This window comes from Pistacia vera, unplaced genomic scaffold (assembly GCF_008641045.1).
Source record: "Pistacia vera cultivar Batoury unplaced genomic scaffold, PisVer_v2 Contig404, whole genome shotgun sequence".
In the NCBI taxonomy this organism is placed as follows: domain Eukaryota; kingdom Viridiplantae; phylum Streptophyta; class Magnoliopsida; order Sapindales; family Anacardiaceae; genus Pistacia; species Pistacia vera.
The window spans coordinates 348,792-367,461 of NW_022196229.1; the positions used below are offsets into that span (position 1 = coordinate 348,792).

Consider the following 18,670-nt stretch of genomic DNA (forward strand, 5'->3'; position numbering starts at 1 on the left):
TTAGAACAGTGAGTGCAACTTTGTCTAGTACAGTGGACACAAGGCTGTGCGTAAATGTAAAATTTAGGCTATGACTTGTGAGTTATAATGGGAAGGTAGGGTTTTTTTAATAGAAGCCATCATATTTTGGATAAATATGGTTGATTTGAGTGGAGCTGATGATAAATTAATAGTTATATTGTTTCTTCTTTGTCTTGCTGATGAATGAATGGGATGTGATTTTCTCATGGGAAACATGAAATAACCACTGGCCTTATTATCAGTTACTTTAATCATGTTATATTGCGGTACATGTTGATATATACCAGAAAAGAGACTTTTGTAGTCTGTAGAGCTTTATTGGCTGCTAAATTTGTTGGACCAGTATCTGATTTTCTTCTTCAAAACCAGTGAAGGAATGATGGGATATGAGTGAATGACAATGACTACATTGGTCTGTTTCTTTGAACATGATGTATTGTGGTACATGTTGATATTTGGATACCTCAAAGATATACATGGCGAGCTTTATTAGGCTGCTGATTTTTGAAACCAGAATCTGAATTTCTTTGTATATTTTGTAGGCTTCTTTACTAATCTTGGTGGAAGCGTCGGTTTGCATCCATTGTAGCCAAGAATTGGAATCTCTTGGAGCCTTAACTCAGGGAGACCGCAGGTCTGTTGGATTTTTTCTATTTTTTCCTTTCAGGACTGTTTAGTTTATGCTTGAACGTTTATCTTCTGTTGATGGTGTCTCATTCTCATTTTGGATGCTTTGCAGGGCTGGACCCTCCTTGAGTGCTTACATTATGATAGTGCTTTTGAAGCTTTCTGTTTCTGAGAGATTTAGTTGCATTGTTTCCTGTAATGAGAAAACCACATTTAAATTTTTTAAAGGAGAGACATAAATGTCAACACACCCTTGCTTCTTTTATTCTCTTTTGGGATCCGTTAAATTTCCTAATATCAGATGACTTTTGTCTTAGGAAATGTATAAAAAAGCAGCAGAATTTTGGGCAGATTTGCGAGTGGAATTGCTGTCAGCAATTGCTTTTCTTAAAGAAGAAGATAGAGCTAATTATAGTCAGTTGTGGAGATTGTACTGGTCAAGTCATCAGGTAATAATAGGCTGGGTTGTCCTCTCATCTTTTTACTATCTTTTGTGGGCATTTTTTAAAATTTCTTGTAATTTACATAGCCATTCATTTTGTGCTATTTGTATCTCCATATGCTGTTGTAGCGTTTCTTTAGACACATGTGCATGTCAGCTAAGGTACCTGCTACTGTGAGACTAGCTAAGAAAGCATTAGCTGAAGATAAGTGTGTGGTCGTGGGCCTTCAGAGTACTGGAGAGGCTAGGACTGAAGAAGCCGTGACAAAATATGTGTGTATCTTTCCATATCTAATGCATATCCATTTCCCATCTAATTCTATGCAGTTTTTGTTGTTTTTTTGTCATTTGATTGCTACTTGTCTCCTTGTTTGGAATAGGGTGTTGAACTTGATGATTTTATTTCGGGGCCTCGGGAGCTGTTGCTGAAATTTGTGGAAGAAAACTACCCTTTGCCTGAGAAGCCAGAACCCCTCACAGGTATGGATTTTTGTGTACTGAGTTATTTAAGTCATTGTTGCTATAACTTGCAGTCAATTTATAAATTTGTTACAGGAGAGGACAGTGTAAAGGAACTTCAACGAAAGCGGCATTCAGCATCTCCTGGTGTTTCATTAAAAGGGAGAGTTAGGAAAGCTGCAAAATGGAAACCTGCAAGTGATGGTGAAAGTGATGAAGAATCTGACTGTGAGTTATTGAAACTGGACAGTTACTAATTGGTGTACTTGCCAATGGACCGTATACTTTCTCTTTCATAGTATATGGCTTTGCAAAATATAATGTTTTCTTCAGATTTTGATTTATTGGAGTCTGAAGATTTTTCATATTCATTAACATCTGACCAATTCAGTGCTATTGTTTGATTTTGGTTTGGTGGGAACTTCTTTTGGAAGTCATTTTCCATGTCAGTTTTTAAATATATATATCTAATGCACCTTTGCTGTAGTCAAATTTATTGATCATACAATACCAACAGTACTGCTTAAAGTTTTTGTTTTACTAAATGTTTTCTTTTCAAACTACGGAAATGCTGAAATATTTACTTTCTTATTTTAATTTTATATTTGATAATTGCAGCTGATTCTGTGCATGAATCTACTGAATCTGATGATGAGTTTCAGATCTGTGAGATATGCAGCGGAGAGGAGGTCATAATTTTCACTTGTTTAGATAGTTTAGTGTTGCAATATGTTATTATATATTGTATTTTCCATTGCTGGAAAGGAAGAAATTGCTCGTTTAGTTGTTTTAGGTGTCTTCAGTATTTTATCATACGTTGTATTCTCAACTGCAGGAAAGGAAGAAATTGCTCCAATGCTCATGCTGTGGTCAACTGGTCCATTCTGGATGTTTAGTCCCACCTGTCCCGGATTTAGTACCCAGTGATTGGTCATGCCATTCTTGCAAGAAAAAAACAGATGAATATCTTAAAGAACAACATATTTATCAGACACAAATGTTGAAGAGGTTTTTATATAATTAAAGTTGTTCTTGATTTTTTTATGAACTTCTAATATTACTCTTTACTGTTATAAATTGGTTGTCCAGGATCTGGTGGTGGCAGGTTTTTCACAGTTATTTCATTGTTTAAATGTCAGTTATTGTTCTATAAATTTAGGTATGAAGAGGCTTTGGAACGTAAGTCACAAGTTTTGGATATAATTCGTTCGTTGGATCTTCCCAATAATCCTTTGGATGATATTATTGATCAGGTACAGGCCACATCCCTGATTTAAGCTTTAAGAATTGTTTATAATAAAAAACTAAAAAGAAACCCTCGAAAGAGTTATAATAGTATCCCAAAAGCATTCTAGACTTTTTTTGTATAATCCAGTGGTGTAACAGGTCCTATCCCAGGGGAAAAATCTATAAATTTATATATGTTTCGTATCATCTCTAAGCTTGTCCTTTCCTTTGTTGCCAAAAAGAAAAAAAGAAAAAGAAAAAAAAACTCATAAACTGAAATTTATTTTATTTATGGTTATTAAATTTGTTTTTAATTGTAATGTTTTTATCCTTTTTGACCGTACATGTAATGTTGCTGTAGCTTGGGGGTCCTGATAGGGTTGCAGAAATGACAGGGAGACGAGGCATGCTTGTAAGGGCCTCTAGTGGAAAAGGTGTAACTTATCAGGCACGAAACACGTGAGTTTGAAAACTTTGTTTTTTCTTTCACTGATTGCTCTTATTGCATGGTAGCTGAATTTCTGTTTGTTATCATTCTAGAAAGGATGTCACCATGGAAATGGTCAACATGCATGAGAAGCAGCTCTTTATGGACGGGAAGAAGTTGGTTGCAATCATATCTGAAGCTGGATCAGCTGGTGTTTCTTTACAAGCTGACAGAAGGGCAGAAAATCAGGTATGTCTCACTATTTGGAAGATTTCTTGTCTGTATGGCACTGTTGCTTGAAAGTTTCTCTGGTTGGATGCCTCCGACTTGTTTCTGCTCTGTGAAAAATTAATTCATCTACAGTGGGCTTTCAAGATACATCACTGCAGCAGTTTCTTCTCAAGTTGTTTTGTTTTCTTATTTTGACTCTTTTCATTACAGAAAAGAAGGGTTCATATAACATTGGAACTTCCTTGGAGTGCTGACAGAGCTATACAACAGTTTGGAAGAACTCACCGATCAAATCAAGCTTCAGCACCCGAATATAGGTGGACTTTTGTTATATAATCTTCCATCCTATAGATTGGTGGTTTTTTAATATAGGGGTGGCAAATTAGATGTTCTATTTAGCTACAGTAGTTTGTTATTGTTAATTTGTCTTGTACATTGAATGTGACTCTTTATTTTCTGCCCCCCAGTTTTGTAGAACAGAATGAGTACTCGTGATCCCACCTCCTGAAAGGGCTTTGGCTCATCCATTTATGAATTAGAAAATGATACAAGTTATTGGATTTTTAACAGAATTATATAACAACTATACAAGAATAGGTGGCTTTTTGTTGATTTTCAGGTAGAGCACTATTAATTGTAGTTCAAGTTAAAGCAGGATGAATGAAGTTCATTGATCATATATGAGAATTACCTGTTAAATTGAAGCAATTAGTTCCTGTATGTGATTGACTCCTGTATCATAAAACTATAGATGACTATCAGGCCTAAAGGCTTCATTATAAAGAATGACAGGGAGTCTAGGAAATACGTTCAAGGATGAGGTTGTTGGCATGGGTGAACATCAAAACAATTAATTTAAGAACTTACAGTTTATTCATTATTTGTAATTTAATGGTTGCAGTGGACTGGTGGAAAGTATTAGGGAATTACAAAGGTTGGATGAGTTTGATAAGTTGGAGGAAAATTAGAATTTGGTTGCTCTTTGCCCATTTAATTGGTATGTTAGCTGGATAAAGAATGCACTAAGACTGTTGTTCCTTATCTGTCATGTGCATTAGAACAGTGAGTGGAACTTTGTCTAGTACAGTGGACACAAGGCTGTGCGTAAAATGTTAAAATTTAGGCTATGACTTGTGAGTTAATAATGGGAAGGTGGGGTTTTTTTAATAGAAGCCATCATATTTTGGATAAAGTATGGTTGATTTGGGTGGAGCTGATTATAAATTAAATATGGTATATTGTTTCTTCTTTGTCTTGCTGAATGAATGGGATGTGATTGTCTCATGGGAAACATGAAATAACACTGGCCTTATTGATCAGTTACTTTAATCATGTTATATTGCGGTACATGTTGATATATACCAGAAAAATAGACATTTGTAGTCTGTAGAGCTTTATTGGGCTGCTAAATTTGTTGGACCAGTATCTGATTTTCTTCTTCAAAACCAGTGAAGGAATGATGGGATATGAGTGAAATGACACTGACTACACTGGTCTGTTTCTTTGAACATGATGTATTGTGGTACATGTTGATATTTGGATACCTCAAAGATATACATTGGCTGAGCTTTATTAGGCTGCTGATTTTTGAAACCAGAATCTGAATTTCTTTTGTATATTTTGTAGGCTAATCTTTACTAATCTTGGTGGAGAGCGTCGGTTTGCATCCATTGTAGCCAAGAGATTGGAATCTCTTGGAGCCTTAACTCAGGGAGACCGCAGGTCTGTTGGATTTTTTCTATTTTTTCCTTTCAGGACTGTTTAGTTTATGCTTGAACAGTTTATCTTCTGTTGATGGTGTCTCATTCTCATTTTGGATGCTTTGCAGGGCTGGACCCTCCTTGAGTGCTTACAATTATGATAGTGCTTTTGGGAAGAAGGCCTTGACGGTGATGTATAAAGGAATAATGGAGCAGGTTTTCATAATCTTCTTCTGATAATGTTATATTACTGCACTTCATGTTTGTATACTAAGAAGAACAAAATGGAAGTAAGAAAACAAGCTAGATATTGTGGGGAAGTAACTAAGGTTCAATTTTCAGGATCATCTGCCAGTTGTACCACCTGGATGTTCATCTGAAAAACCAGAAACCATTGAAGAATTTCTGACGAAGGCAAAAGCTGCTCTTGTGGCTGTTGGAATAGTTAGGGATACAGTTCTTGGTAATTTCTCATCAATATTCTTTCACTACAATTGGGTGGATGAAAATATCAAAATTTCCTTATTTATTTTCCTCTTCTTGCCCTTGAAGTCATGCAAACTTATTATGCAATTTTATTTCTGTAAATTATAATATAATTTGAATTCTAAAAATTCTGTCATAGTGAAAATTCATTTAGTCATTATACAATGATTCCAACATTCACAGTCCTATATATGATGCAGGTAATGGAAAGATATCTGGTCGTATAGTTGATTCAGACATGCATGATGTTGGACGTTTTCTAAACCGGCTTTTAGGATTGCCACCTGAGATTCAAAATAGGTCTGCTATTTGTCATTCAAAAGTCAATGTGCTTGTTGCGATTGGAACTTTAATATCCTAATCACTATTATCTTCATACAGGCTGTTTGAATTGTTCATCGGCATCTTGGATCTTCTTGTTCAGAATGCACGCATAGAAGGGAATCTTGATTCTGGGATTGTTGATATGAAGGCTAACATTGTTGAATTACAAGGAACTCCCAAGGTTAAGTCTTTTGCCGGATCTCTTACTTGCTTTACATATTTAATTGTACTAATTTTCATTTCTTACAGACTGTTCATGTTGATAACATGTCTGGGGCATCAACAATGCTCTTTACTTTTACTCTAGATCGTGGAATCACGTGGGAGGTATCTTTTATCTTATTGTACTTGACTGGATTAATGGTATTGTAGTACCTGCTTAAATTTGTAATTCATTTATCTGTGTTAGTCTGCAAGTGCCATGCTTGAAGAGAAACAGAAGGATGGGCTTGGTTCGCCAAATGATGGTTTCTATGAATCTAAAAGAGAATGGTTGGGGAGGCGTCACTTCATTTTAGCATTTGAGAGGTATTCTATTGTATTTTTCTTTTATCATCCTTAGTATTACATTATTTTTTGTACTTCAATAGATTTAATCAAAATGTTATCTCCTCTCATTAGTGAAAATAAGGAGCAGAATAGGCCTAATTATGGTGATGATTAGATTTTGAATAATAACTCAACAAAATTTGTGGAAATAATGTTTGGAGTAGGTCTAAATATTTAAATTTTTTAGTATGAATGCAAATTGTGTGCTTGTGAATGAAATGTAATATTTCTTTTTAATGTAGTTCATTTTCTGAGTATTTGTGCATATTCCTTCCGCTGGACTTACTCCTTTTATTTTCTATTTTGTTCCAGTGCTTCAGCTTCTGGAATGTTTAAAATAGTCCGTCCTGCTGTTGGGGAATCAGTAAGGTATCAAAATTAATAATTTAGTGTCCTCCTCAACTTTTACGGCTAAAATCTTGTGTTCACAATTCTGATTTTCCTTCCTACAGGGAAATGACTCTGTCAGAATTAAAAAACAAGTACAGAAAAATGACCTCTTTAGAGAAGGCTTGTAGTGGTTGGGAAGATGAATACGAAGTTTCATCCAAACAGGTATGCATTCTAAATTCGGACATATTTATCAGCATAGGATGAAAAGTTTCAGTGGTTTCTTTTTGGTATGATTATTCGTTGATATAGTTTCTGAATGTGTTGATTGGTTGTGCCACAATAGCTCGTTGGAACATGTGAAAATAGAACGATTCCTAAAGTGAAGATGAAAATAAATAATTGATTAGAAATGGATAACAAGTTGTGCTTTCCTGCAGTGCATGCACGGGCCCAACTGTAAGCTTGGCAACTTCTGTACAGTTGGCAGAAGAATTCAAGAAGTTAATGTTTTGGGTGGCCTTATTCTTCCTGTTTGGGGCACTATCGAGAAAGCCCTTTCTAAGCAGGTAACAAGTCTACATATTTCTGATGCTTTTCACACGATCACTAGTTCTATTTCAAGACCTTCACATATTTTGCCAAAAGATTGATAATTATTTGTTCCCTAGTTGTGAGCATTAATATATATGTACATGGAAATTTTTAGGTGTAGATGCCTTAATATCTACTTTTAAATCACGATCTCCATTTCTGATGTTAGTTTTGCATTAAAAGACAAAATCTTAATCAATTTTCTCGTAAAAGAATCTGAAAAAAAAAAAATTGTCTTTTAATGTAAAATTGCCAGCAGGAATACAAGTATTCATACCGGATATGTAAAAATATCATAACATTAGAAAGAGAGAATGAATTACTAAATAGGTTATTATTGTCAAGAGCTGAAACCTGAAACTGATCTCGACAGGCCCGCCAAAGTCATAAGCGGCTCCGGGTCGTGCGAGTGGAAACCACCACAGATAGTAAGCGAATCGTTGGGCTTTTTGTCCCCAATGCAGCAGTTGGAACTGTGCTACAAGGTCTCACCTCTCTCTCTTTCTCTCCCTTTCAGGCACACGATGATAATCTTTGGTCTTTTGCATGGACAGATTTAGAGTTTTCATAGCCTAAAACTGCTCTAAATCTAAAACTAACGCATTTGTGACTTGAACAGATTTGGCATGGGTTCAAGATCTCGATGATTGAGATGTGCATATGCATGTGGAGCATTGTATTTATGTTTTGACTGGTGATTAATGTAACAAAACCTATATAAGTGCCGGAACATACCCAGAAAACCAGCACCAGCCTTTTTACGGAAAGAACAAAGAGGAAGTTATTTAGTGAGTGCACCATGGAAGGGAATTGTGCAGTCTGATTCATATTGATTTTTTGCCGTCGCTCCATTTTTTTTGGCATATAATTTTTGTATATTATTATAACATAATAGTGTTACCCAAGGCCAATGACAAATAATAGGAGGGTACTATATAGGCTGTAGTTCTTTACTTGAACGTGTCCTTGTATAACTCATGCTGATGTTTGTTCAAGTTATAGCTGCAATAGAAATCTAATTTTTGCTCTAAATTACTCTCTCAAAAATCAAATTTAATAACTCAACTCATAAAACTTGTCCACAAATATGATTCATTAAACGAAAAACACACATCGTCTCTAAAATTTTTCATTGTTCCAAAAAGAAGCAATAAATCACACACCTGCAAATTCTTCAACTTATTTATCTCGAATCAAAGCATATTTATGTTCATACTCCATATCTGTAATCGGATTAGCACACAAACGGCTTATCAACATGATGGTCTGAGCAATAGAGGCCAGGGCGCTGAGTGAAACCCTGCCTCTTCAATATCTTCCTAGCCCTTAAAACAAGCTCTTGATTACTAATTTCACCACCCGTCTCCTCAATTATGGTCTGAATTGCATTGCTAAGAGCTCCATAAGCTTCGTCAGCATTGCCAGAAGGGCTGGCATCCGCAGAAGTTTGGTCAGTCTGACACCCACTGATTAGAATCCCACCATCAGGAAGTGAACGCTGACCATGTCCAGCATAAGCCTCCTGCTTGCTATCCACTTTGGTCTCCAAGGCAGGTTTTGCATATCCCTCTTCGTTCTCTTCCAGCTTATGTTTCATAAATTCTTGAGCAAGATTACCAACCATGCCCAAGAACCCACCACCACTGCTTTCACCACCACCTTCTTGAAGTTTGTTAAAAATTACATTCATGAATTTCTTCACTTTCGGACTTGAATCTTCACCAAACATATCAAAAAGCGTTGGCCTCAGCTTCCCAACATCAATATCATCTTTACCAGTTTTCTGCTTAAGTATTTCTATAAGAGTGGAGAGGGGTAGGGATTTATTCTTCACATACCCTCGCTCACCATATTCTGATTCAACATCTCTCTCAACATCTTCTTCTTTACGTCCACGGTGGTGATGGCGCAGCCCAGAAGGAACGTGAATTCCTCTAGATTCAATTGCGCCTTGCACTTTCTGGTGCAAGAAGCCTTTTAAGTCGAAACCAGAATCCGATTCTTCCTCTTCACGCCTTGTGCTCTCCCCTATCTGCTCCTTAGCATCATCAATGAGGCCACCACTGTGGCAAGAATCAGATACAATCGTTACACGGCAACCTTCTGGGATTTTGTCCACAAAATCCCTAAAATCATCATCTGTCCACAAAAAAAATGCTCAAGTTTTAATTAAAGTCAAAATATAACATCAATTGAGAAATCATCTACAAAAAGCTTTCAGAGATTAACAAACAAGTCTCCAAAAATTTAAACTTACCCCTTGTCAACACCAATAACAAACTCAATAAACGAATGAACTTCAAAGGGTCAAACACAATTAAAACTCTAAGCCTATCCTTTATGATTTCAAAAATGACCATCGATCATCCTGTAAAACCTATTGTTTCTAAAATAATACTAACATACAAACTATTATATCTAAATGAATAAAATTATTAATATAAAAAAGTCACAAGAAACGAGATGAATTATGCGGCAAAAAAATAAGAAATTCCACATCTTATCATCTCCAAGAGTTTATTTTCACAGTTTGACGCCATTCTCTAATGCTTAATATATGATTTAGCTGATCCAATCAAAACTTCATTAAAATCAAACTACTTCTAACCCCTAGCCACATCATCTAACATAAATCAAACTAAAATTAATTAAATCAAAAAAATCAAGAACTCCGATACGAAAATTCAAAATCGAATACCAGTAATAAGATTCATATCACATGGAACAATGCACTCATCATAACCAGTATCATCGTCCTCTCCAGTCTCAGCAGGAAGCCGAGTACCGTGTCCACTGTAATGAACAAACAGCATATCTCCTGGCTCAGCCGATCGCACCAGATCGTTCAAAGCTCTGCGTATATTCTTGCCAGTTGGCTGAGGGTAGCGATCGTCGGTGTCGATCAACACCGTAATGTTATCCTCCGAAAAACCGTAACGGTTGATCAGACATGCGTGCATTCTCTTAACGTCGTTAATGCATCCTTTCAATTCGGCTTTGGTGCCGGGATAATTGCATCCGATCAACACGGCTTTCTTCGTCATTTTTGAACTCACCAGAGTCTGTTTGTGGTGGATATTCAGAATCAGAGATGAAAGACTGATCGTTTAAAAGGTTAAATCGAAAAAGAACGGAAAGTTGTCGCTTTATGATTTGTCAGCACTTAGTATTAAATAAAGAAATTGGGCTAATCTCAATTACCTCCCTTAACTTTTGTGTAAATTCAATACGACGTCGTATATATGGTAATATATGGCTGAGAAATAGTTCATGCTACCAATAAATCACCTATTTGAACATTTTATTCTAAAGCAAATTAAAATTGATGGAAATGACCAAAATATCTTGTATTTGATAGGATTATTAATCAAGGAGTGAAACGACATCTAGTTTTGGTAACCAAATACCTATATTAATTTAACGTTATAAACGAGTACCTGGCCTAATATTTAACGAGTGCTTGAAATTTTATTCTATAAAATGATCGAAAATCAGTCTTATTCAATAAGCGATAACTAATGGATTAGGGTTAAATATTCGTTTATAACTATAAGGCTGAAATTGATATTAAACCAAAGTTTAGGAGTTTATAAAATTATGCATCAAAGAAATAAAAACTAGTAACCGTGGATTCGGTTTTAGCGCGTAGGGTCAGTTATAATTTTGATGTAATTGATTTAATTTAATATAGTAATAAAGATTATATTAATTTTAACTTCATTTAATTTGGTAATACAACAAGTCTTGACTTGGCCTTACGTAAATAAATTAAATAATAAAAATACAATAGTATTATTATTAATTATTTTAAATACAATCAAAACTCACCAAAAGTCAAATAGCCCCCTTAGAATCCTCAATAATTAAGGATTGACATAATCGCAATGGAGTCGAATTTCACCTTCATGGGGTCGAGTCAAGACTCCCACATTTCCAAGTTTCACCATTGATGCTGCAAATTGAATAGAGAAAAGTGATGGCTGAGAAACCAATGTATCAACAAAACTTGAACTTCTTTCATCTGAATACAAAGATTGATCAGTCGATAACAATCCCATCTTCTTCTGCAAATTCTCGTAGTACTTTATGTCAAAAGTCCTTGGCGTTGTGGCATCAAGATCAACTAGAGTATTATAATAGCTGGATGGTCCACATTTTTGTTTCAGAATTCTTAAATATTTTCTGTCAAGTGAAGGGTCAGAAGCTCCTTGAGTTCCATTGAAGTTGTAGAGCCTAGAGTGGATTGGAGAGCAAGAGCTTCTACCAATGGTGTGAGAGCCCGAGAGTACAACCAAGTCAAGGATGTTTAATCCTTTGCTTTCGAACAGATTAATCAAAGTTGTGATGTTTTCATTTCCTTGAGGAACCAGACGATTGGCTTCTCTATTTATGGAGATTCTTCCATCTTTTCGTCCAAATGGGACTTCCCAGAATGGACCTCCAGCTAGAAGCGTGGCATCTCTAGCGACTGCTGTGAGAATGTCTGCACATGAAACAGTTTTGGGGCACTGTCTCTCAACTTCTGATTTGATATCATTGATCACTTTGTAACCTCTTAGAGTCTTGCTGGCCTTGGTTCTCCTCTCGCTGCCTCTATAGTTTAGCAGAATCGAAGCATCACAGCCCTGCAACAATAATATATTGAATTAAGTTTATAATGAAAAGATTGAAGTATAATATATGATTATGAAATAATAATTCTAATTACCCTGACAACACAGTCGTGGAAATGCAAGCGAATGAGGCTAGGGGCCAAAGTCTTATCTCTGTTAACCCAAGCTTGAACTTTTCGATGGATGATGGCTTCAAGGTTTGGACATGTTGCTTGATAATAATCGGAGGACAAGTTGGCTTCTGGAGGTGACGTCTTTGGTGCTCTCTTAGCCTTATTAGTTGCAGGTTTTGGAGGCACATTATTACCCAACACAACTACGGAGAGCTGCAATTGAACAAGAAGTATCAGAACAAAGAGAGAAATAGGATTCATTTTCATTGGCAAGCTAGAGCAGGAAGCATGAAGCTTTTTTGAAGATTACTGGCTGTCTTCTTATATATAAATTGTAGTTCGTTTAACTAATTAAATATAATTATATACAAGTTCTAGTAGACTTCTTCATAAAAAATAATTCCAAGATAAAACTACGTGAGAGGCACTCTTAGATCAGAGCAGAAAGAAAGACATGCAGACATGTAAAAGTTGTTAGATCTACTTATAATTAAGTCAAATAATAGTTAATTAATTCTCAATTTATGTTACATTTGTTAACAAAATTATCTGAGGCAGGAGCATTAGAGGTTCTAGTGTCAAAATTATGTGCTATAAATATTGTTAATTTATAAAGTTTAAAACTTATTGAATGTTTATTAGTACAGAACAGATCCATGCTTAAAGGAATCAATCGAAGTTGACCTAAAAACCACTTAAGTTAGCATATAACAAAGAGGGGATATCATCATATTAGAACTAATGGAATATTGTTTAGGCCAGAGAATGAAATTTATGCGTATCATATTCAATTATGAAACATTAAGATTCTGCATAACAGAGCATATTTCTCAAGAGTAAAGTCGGCATTTTGTGACAGATAATGAACTGTTGGTGTTAATTCTTCATTAATTCCATAGTCGATCCAGCTATTACACAGATTAACAATGCTATTCTTGTATTGAACAACTTCTTTTTCCTTTTTAATGTATATTTACAATAACACCAGTAACAAACAGAAAATCAAACAAACCCAGATACAAAAAAGATCACATCACACCATCACAATTCACAAATGTGAATAATTGTTCATAGAACACACATAACATGAACTGATTTCCTCAAGCTTTGCAGCAGACAAAACGGCCAAGTCCTTTAGGGGGATGACCTTCTTCCCCAGAAATTTCAACTGATGACTTGTGCTTACTCTTCTTCTTCCTTTCATCTTTAGGCACATTCACAATGAGTACCCCATCACGCATTGAGGCTTTAATCTCATCAACTTTAGCATTTTCAGGCAAACGAAACTGCCTCATGAAGCTACCACTTGTCCTCTCCTTGCAGTGCCACTTGTCGCCTTTCTCTTCAGGCTCTTCTTTTCTCTCAGCACTTATATGCAAAACCCTACCTTCATGAACTTCCAGTTTGACGTCTTCTCTTGTAAGGCCAGGAAGATCAAATTCGAAGATGTGGGCATGTGGAGTTTCTTTCCAGTCCATTTGGGTTTCCACATTTTCTGAGAAAATTAAACCTCGAAAAGGATTGAAGATGCTTTGTTGATTCATGAGTGAGGGAAGCAAGGCCATTTTTGTTAAAGGGAATTGGAAGAGAGTTATAGCGAATGTTTTCAGTTGAATTAATGCTATGTTTGGATGGTAAGAAAATGGTATTTAAATCAGATGCATGGAAGAGAATAATAAGTTCTTGAAATTTCTGGAGTTGGATAGAGCATCTAGAATAAGCATGTTAATTTACATGTTTAATATCCATTTCACTGTGCTTATCAGGGTAAAGTCAACGTGAGAGAAGTCTCTGGGAGAACCTGGAAATTAATTGTCTTCATAGTCAAATGCGACCCTAAAGTTGTGGAAAATTATTAGTAATCAGCTATATGGACTTGGATCCGAAGACTGTAGAACAAAACATAGATTTATCTGAGAAAGAAAAATTAATTAATTAATATGCCCAAGAGGGAACAATAACCCAAAAAATTGACGAATCAATAGATCAAAACCCTTCAAAATGTGAACCAAAATTATGACTTGAAGTGCGTTTGGTTGGGGATTACGTGGGATTACGTGGATTAAATTATCTTATATTACTTGATTACCATATTTGGTTGTCAAATAATATAAGATATCGGTAATTTTCAAATATCAATAATAGTTATTGTTGATAATATTGAAGGTAATCTTAGGTATTATAAGATTATTAGGGTTATCTTTTTTTGTCATAATTTTATCTCTTATTAATAAAATTTTAGGACAATAATGCCCTTATTTTTAAATTTATTTACATGAATATAGTTTTTACTATTTCCCCCCAATTAATTAACTTTTTGAATAAAATTACCCTTATGTTCAAAACAAATTGCAACCCACCCAAGCCACCACCCCCACCCACCTATCGCCGCCTACTGCTGACAACCACCAACTCGGCCAGTCGCCGTCGGAACGGTGCACAGAAGGTCAAAAATGGTCATGTGTGCCGATATGGCCGTTGATTGCCAAATCGACGGCCAGATCTATCACGTCGAGCCATTTTCGTGCGCCGTTAGGCTGCCGGCGACCTGTGGTGGTTGCCAGTAGCCGGCAGTGGCTGGGTTGATGGGGGTGCTTGGTTGATTTTTTAAACTTTTATTATGTGATTGTTTTTCCTAAGTTTTTAAATGCAGGGGGTTATATAATCCAAATAATAATCAATATTAAAAAATAATATAATAATAATATTTAATTAGAGGACAATTCAATAATTTAAATAACATACCCACCAATTTAATCCTCCCAACCAAACATATTAATATGACATACCCACCAATTAATCAAACATATTTTTCTAAAGATTCCCAATAATCTTCAAAGTAATCTAACTTTTTAGTAATCCAATATTCATAATAATCAAACATTCTCTTAACCAAACGCTCTCGAAGATATATTCAAAAGTTAGTTGTGTTGTGCCTAAAACAAATTAATTAGTTAATTAACAACCCAAGCTCAAGCAACTAGCTAAATTAAATTTAGAGCAATATTACATATATAAAGAAATCTTACATAAATTTCTGTACAATTCTTTCGCTTATTTTTTGTCACATATCTTATTGTTAAAATCTATTCAAACAAGTAAGATGCCCAAGTTTTGATAAAATCAATTAATCACAATTTTAATTAATGGAACCATTCTTGATTCAATCTTTGTACTGAGACAATGATAAGACAGAAGGCTCTTTGTGCTCCTAATGTCCTCATCCAAGTAATCCAACATGCATCTCTATTTCAAGATAATCTCTCTTCCACCTACACTCCTTTTACATTAACCCTTATCCCTCTATTCTAATTCATTCATTTATTATATGTCACCTTCCCACCAAAATATTTCAGCAATCAGTAATGCAATGCCCCATCTTTGACCTACAATAATATCGGCTCCGTTTGTTTTATTATTCCTATCCATATTCCCAATCTTATTCTCAAAATACTTGTTTGTTTTATTATTTGAGAAATACCATTCTATTTTTTAATTACTTTTTAACCCCTTAATTTTATTAATTTTATTAAACACCCCATAGAAAAAAAAGTTTAAAAATTAACAAAAACACCCCCACCCACCCATAATTGTCAGATTTTCGCTACCACCATCGGTGGTTATGAAATCTATCACAATGGCGTAGAAATGACCGAAAATGGCCAGTAATTCACTGATCTAGCCTTTTCCGGTCAGATCCACATTTGATCTGGCCGGAAAAGGCCAGATCTGACAGCCAAAGAAATGGTTGTCGTTGACGGTCAACAACTGTCAAATCTTGGCCATCGTTGACCAACAACGACGGCCAAATCTGGCCTTTTGCGGCTGTCAAAGGCCAGATCTGGTCGAAAAAAGCCATATCAACGCATGATCGACCAGATTCGATCGGTCTACGTTGTAATGCCATTTTCTGGCCAGATTCCAACCACCGCCGCAAGAATCTGACACTATGGGTGGGTGGGGGTGTTTTTTGTCATTTTACAAAAATTTTATATATTAGGGTGTTTAGTTAAATTAGCAAACTTAGACGGTTTTTTTGTGAATTTTTAAATTTTACCTCATAATACTCACTCTATTCAACTATCCAATATTATTCCCAAAATTCTATCCAAAATAACAAAACAAACGCACCCATCATTTCTCATATATGAACATCCAAATTATGTATTTTCAAATTGTGGATATTTGTATATTTACGTACAAATAAATATATATAACACTAGTGGTGTACTTTGCTTTTGGTGGGAATGTTATGATGGTGTATCGTGTTCCTGTGAATTGCAAACTAGTTAAGCTAAGGTCCTTTTTGTTCACATCCTCATTGTAAGAGTGAGTGGGACAACTTAACATAGATATTCCCTTGATGAATAAAGTTCTGCCATGAATGAAAGAAAGCTTTGGAATTTTCGAGTGACTGTGTCAGAAACTGCCTTCCAGAGATGTAAGTTTCAACCCCAAGAAACCATTCATCAAGAATCAATTTAATTAATTAAGCACCATTGTAAAATATATAATACAAAAAATAGAAGCCTCCAGGAAATGAAAAGCATGTGTTTAATTTGAGAGAGAAAATAATAGTAATAATTTATATTAGGTTATATATATATATATTTTGGTGGCATTATTTTGCCGTGTTTGTCCGAGCATTGGTTATAATTATTGATTATAAGTATGAAGTGTCGGGTTATATCACATGGGTTGTCTCAAATGGTAGCCAAAACTTACCAAAAACAAATGTTCGTGGGAAGAAGTTATTCATCAATCATCTAAATAATTAATCATGTGATGGACGGTGAGATTCGATATACAAGTCTCTGGTGTTATTATGAAAGCTAGGGTTTTACTTTAAGCACAGTTTTTATATATGCCATTACCAGCTAGCTCTGGATCACATGTAGTGTTGGCAACTTTTTTATCATGTGGCATGCTTTTGTAGAATAAAAGGGCCAGCTTTCAGGAACAACAGTCTCAGTTTTTTGAGTAAGTGTGGTTAGAATATTTTTGTACGCCATTCCATGGAATCAACTCCATCTTTTTTAAGAACAGTAAATTCATTGATGAATTTTCAATTAATTAATAGCTAAACTCACCCAAATTCAGCATACACTTTCTATTGAATGCACAAAACACAATGGAATAAAGACACAAGAGTGAGATTAATTAATCTTCCTCTTTTTGGGTCTTGTCATTGTTAGTAATAAGCTTACTTAATTTAAGTTTCATAATTATGGTTAATCATACTTATCCCACATGTAATGTTGGTTACCTTTCTCTGTTTTAAGCTTTTGAAGACAAAATTGACTATCTTTTACATATTATGACTTTCAACCTACTTTCAGTTTAGGATTAATATTACACCATTTTAATTAATTAAATTTCATATAGTCCAAGAACAACACAGTTACTTTATATATTAACATCATATTATCATTTTTTTCTGCCAATCTTGTGGTTGAAGGTCATGAAGATTAAAAGACAGAATATATAGTATAGGGTAAAAATTGTATCTCTAGAGTTCTATATACTCTTGGCTTCTTACTTGCGGAGCTAGTTTAACTTGCAAGCAAGGTTTTAATTTTTCTCATACTGTCTTCGGAACCCCCTGTGACCTTTGGAATAATCTGAACAACAAGCTGAGCAAAGGGTCCACATCCCATTCCAATTCTTCTGAAAAGTCAATGTAGAAACCCCCTCTCGCAGTGGGGTTAATTTTTCTGACTTCACAGGCTACCACACAATATAGACATCAATCAACATTCCAAGCTACCAAAGAGCCCAAGGATAGCATATATGTATGCACGAATTCACGGTACTGGAACATTAATTAATTTATTCGATAAGGTTTGGTCCCTTTTTGGATGGTTTTAATTAATGTGTTATTTGAATGAACCTATAGTTTAAGAGAAATTAAATTTGATTAATGAAAGTGGGTATCATATTAATGCAGCCAAAATTTTCTGGAAAGCATATTTGAGATACTATTTCCTACTTTAAGAATTTGCATATGCATAAATTAATTAAGAATCAACATATAATTAATTAATGTTAAAAAAAGGTCTTGTATGGAATTATAAACTCTCTTTGATTAGTTTTAAATTAATTTCCATCAAACTCTCAAATTAATTCAACCTCTAAAGGGTATTTGGTACGTGTTTGTCTAACCTCAAAAGGTATTGAGTTTGTGGTTGATTATATGTATAAAATACCTAGCTTTCCCATGTTACCTTTCCCTTGCACCCAGAAGAATTAATTCTTGAGAGATAGAGAGAGAGAATCGAGAGATTCCCCTCCAGCTAAAAAGAATACTTCAATCATTGGTCTTTCTCTTGCATTTTTACCTTCCTTATCCACCACTCCATCTCAGTTCCTGGGGCTCAAACTCTTACATATATCTTCTCAATAATATTTGGAAGTAGGGCCGCACAAGTAATTCTAATTCCGAGTAAAATCATATTTATAAATAGTGTATTACTTAGTTTAACATTTATACACTACTGGAAAAATGTTTTACGCCCATGAGATATTTC

At 35.0% G+C, this 18,670-nt stretch overlaps 4 protein-coding genes across 4 annotated transcripts; 1 reads left to right on the forward strand and 3 right to left on the reverse strand.

The window, feature by feature from the left end:
* The first annotated feature begins 968 nt into the window (after window positions 1-968).
* Window positions 969-8,449, forward strand: LOC116142006 (protein FORGETTER 1-like). Its single transcript, XM_031427460.1, has 22 exons — window positions 969-1,097; window positions 1,220-1,363; window positions 1,471-1,570; window positions 1,646-1,777; window positions 2,168-2,238; window positions 2,385-2,557; window positions 2,709-2,802; window positions 3,138-3,235; window positions 3,317-3,452; window positions 3,645-3,751; window positions 5,061-5,156; window positions 5,263-5,350; window positions 5,477-5,597; window positions 5,821-5,920; window positions 6,002-6,125; window positions 6,194-6,271; window positions 6,354-6,472; window positions 6,806-6,862; window positions 6,946-7,048; window positions 7,264-7,392; window positions 7,791-7,902; window positions 8,037-8,449. The coding sequence occupies exons 1-22, from the start codon at window positions 969-971 to the stop codon at window positions 8,066-8,068; spliced, it is 2,343 nt and encodes a 780-aa protein (XP_031283320.1). The 3' UTR covers window positions 8,069-8,449.
* Window positions 8,450-10,561, reverse strand: LOC116142007 (metacaspase-4). The gene is made up of 2 exons (XM_031427461.1): window positions 10,116-10,561; window positions 8,450-9,556 (listed from the first exon to the last, which is right to left on the reverse strand). The coding sequence occupies exons 1-2, from the start codon at window positions 10,459-10,461 to the stop codon at window positions 8,652-8,654; spliced, it is 1,251 nt and encodes a 416-aa protein (XP_031283321.1). The 5' UTR covers window positions 10,462-10,561; the 3' UTR covers window positions 8,450-8,651.
* Window positions 10,562-11,280: 719 nt separating this feature from the next.
* On the reverse strand, window positions 11,281-12,410 carry LOC116142003 (peroxidase 7-like). The gene is made up of 2 exons (XM_031427457.1): window positions 12,126-12,410; window positions 11,281-12,042 (listed from the first exon to the last, which is right to left on the reverse strand). Exons 1-2 carry the CDS (start codon window positions 12,408-12,410, stop codon window positions 11,281-11,283), a joined length of 1,047 nt encoding a protein of 348 aa, XP_031283317.1.
* Window positions 12,411-12,948: 538 nt separating this feature from the next.
* Window positions 12,949-13,856, reverse strand: LOC116142069 (18.1 kDa class I heat shock protein-like). Its single transcript, XM_031427522.1, has one exon. The coding sequence runs from the start codon at window positions 13,706-13,708 to the stop codon at window positions 13,244-13,246; it is 465 nt and encodes a 154-aa protein (XP_031283382.1). The 5' UTR covers window positions 13,709-13,856; the 3' UTR covers window positions 12,949-13,243.
* Between the last annotated feature and the right edge of the window lie 4,814 nt (window positions 13,857-18,670).

Bases quoted from the DNA above. Each gene is read 5' to 3' on its own strand.
- LOC116142006 (XM_031427460.1), top strand. From the start codon at position 969: ATGTATAAAAAAGCAGCAGAATTTTGGGCAGATTTGCGAGTGGAATTG. The intron at 2,558-2,708 runs GTTTTTATATAA...CTATAAATTTAG, and splicing joins CAGACACAAATGTTGAAGAG to GTATGAAGAGGCTTTGGAAC. The intron at 6,126-6,193 runs GTTAAGTCTTTT...CATTTCTTACAG, and splicing joins AATTACAAGGAACTCCCAAG to ACTGTTCATGTTGATAACAT.
- LOC116142007 (XM_031427461.1), bottom strand. From the start codon at position 10,461: ATGACGAAGAAAGCCGTGTTGATCGGATGCAATTATCCCGGCACCAAA. The intron at 9,557-10,115 runs GTATTCGATTTT...TTTTGTGGACAG, and splicing joins TGATATGAATCTTATTACTG to ATGATGATTTTAGGGATTTT.
- LOC116142003 (XM_031427457.1), bottom strand. From the start codon at position 12,410: ATGAAAATGAATCCTATTTCTCTCTTTGTTCTGATACTTCTTGTTCAA. The intron at 12,043-12,125 runs GTAATTAGAATT...TTATTGTTGCAG, and splicing joins TCCACGACTGTGTTGTCAGG to GGCTGTGATGCTTCGATTCT.
- LOC116142069 (XM_031427522.1), bottom strand. From the start codon at position 13,708: ATGGCCTTGCTTCCCTCACTCATGAATCAACAAAGCATCTTCAATCCT.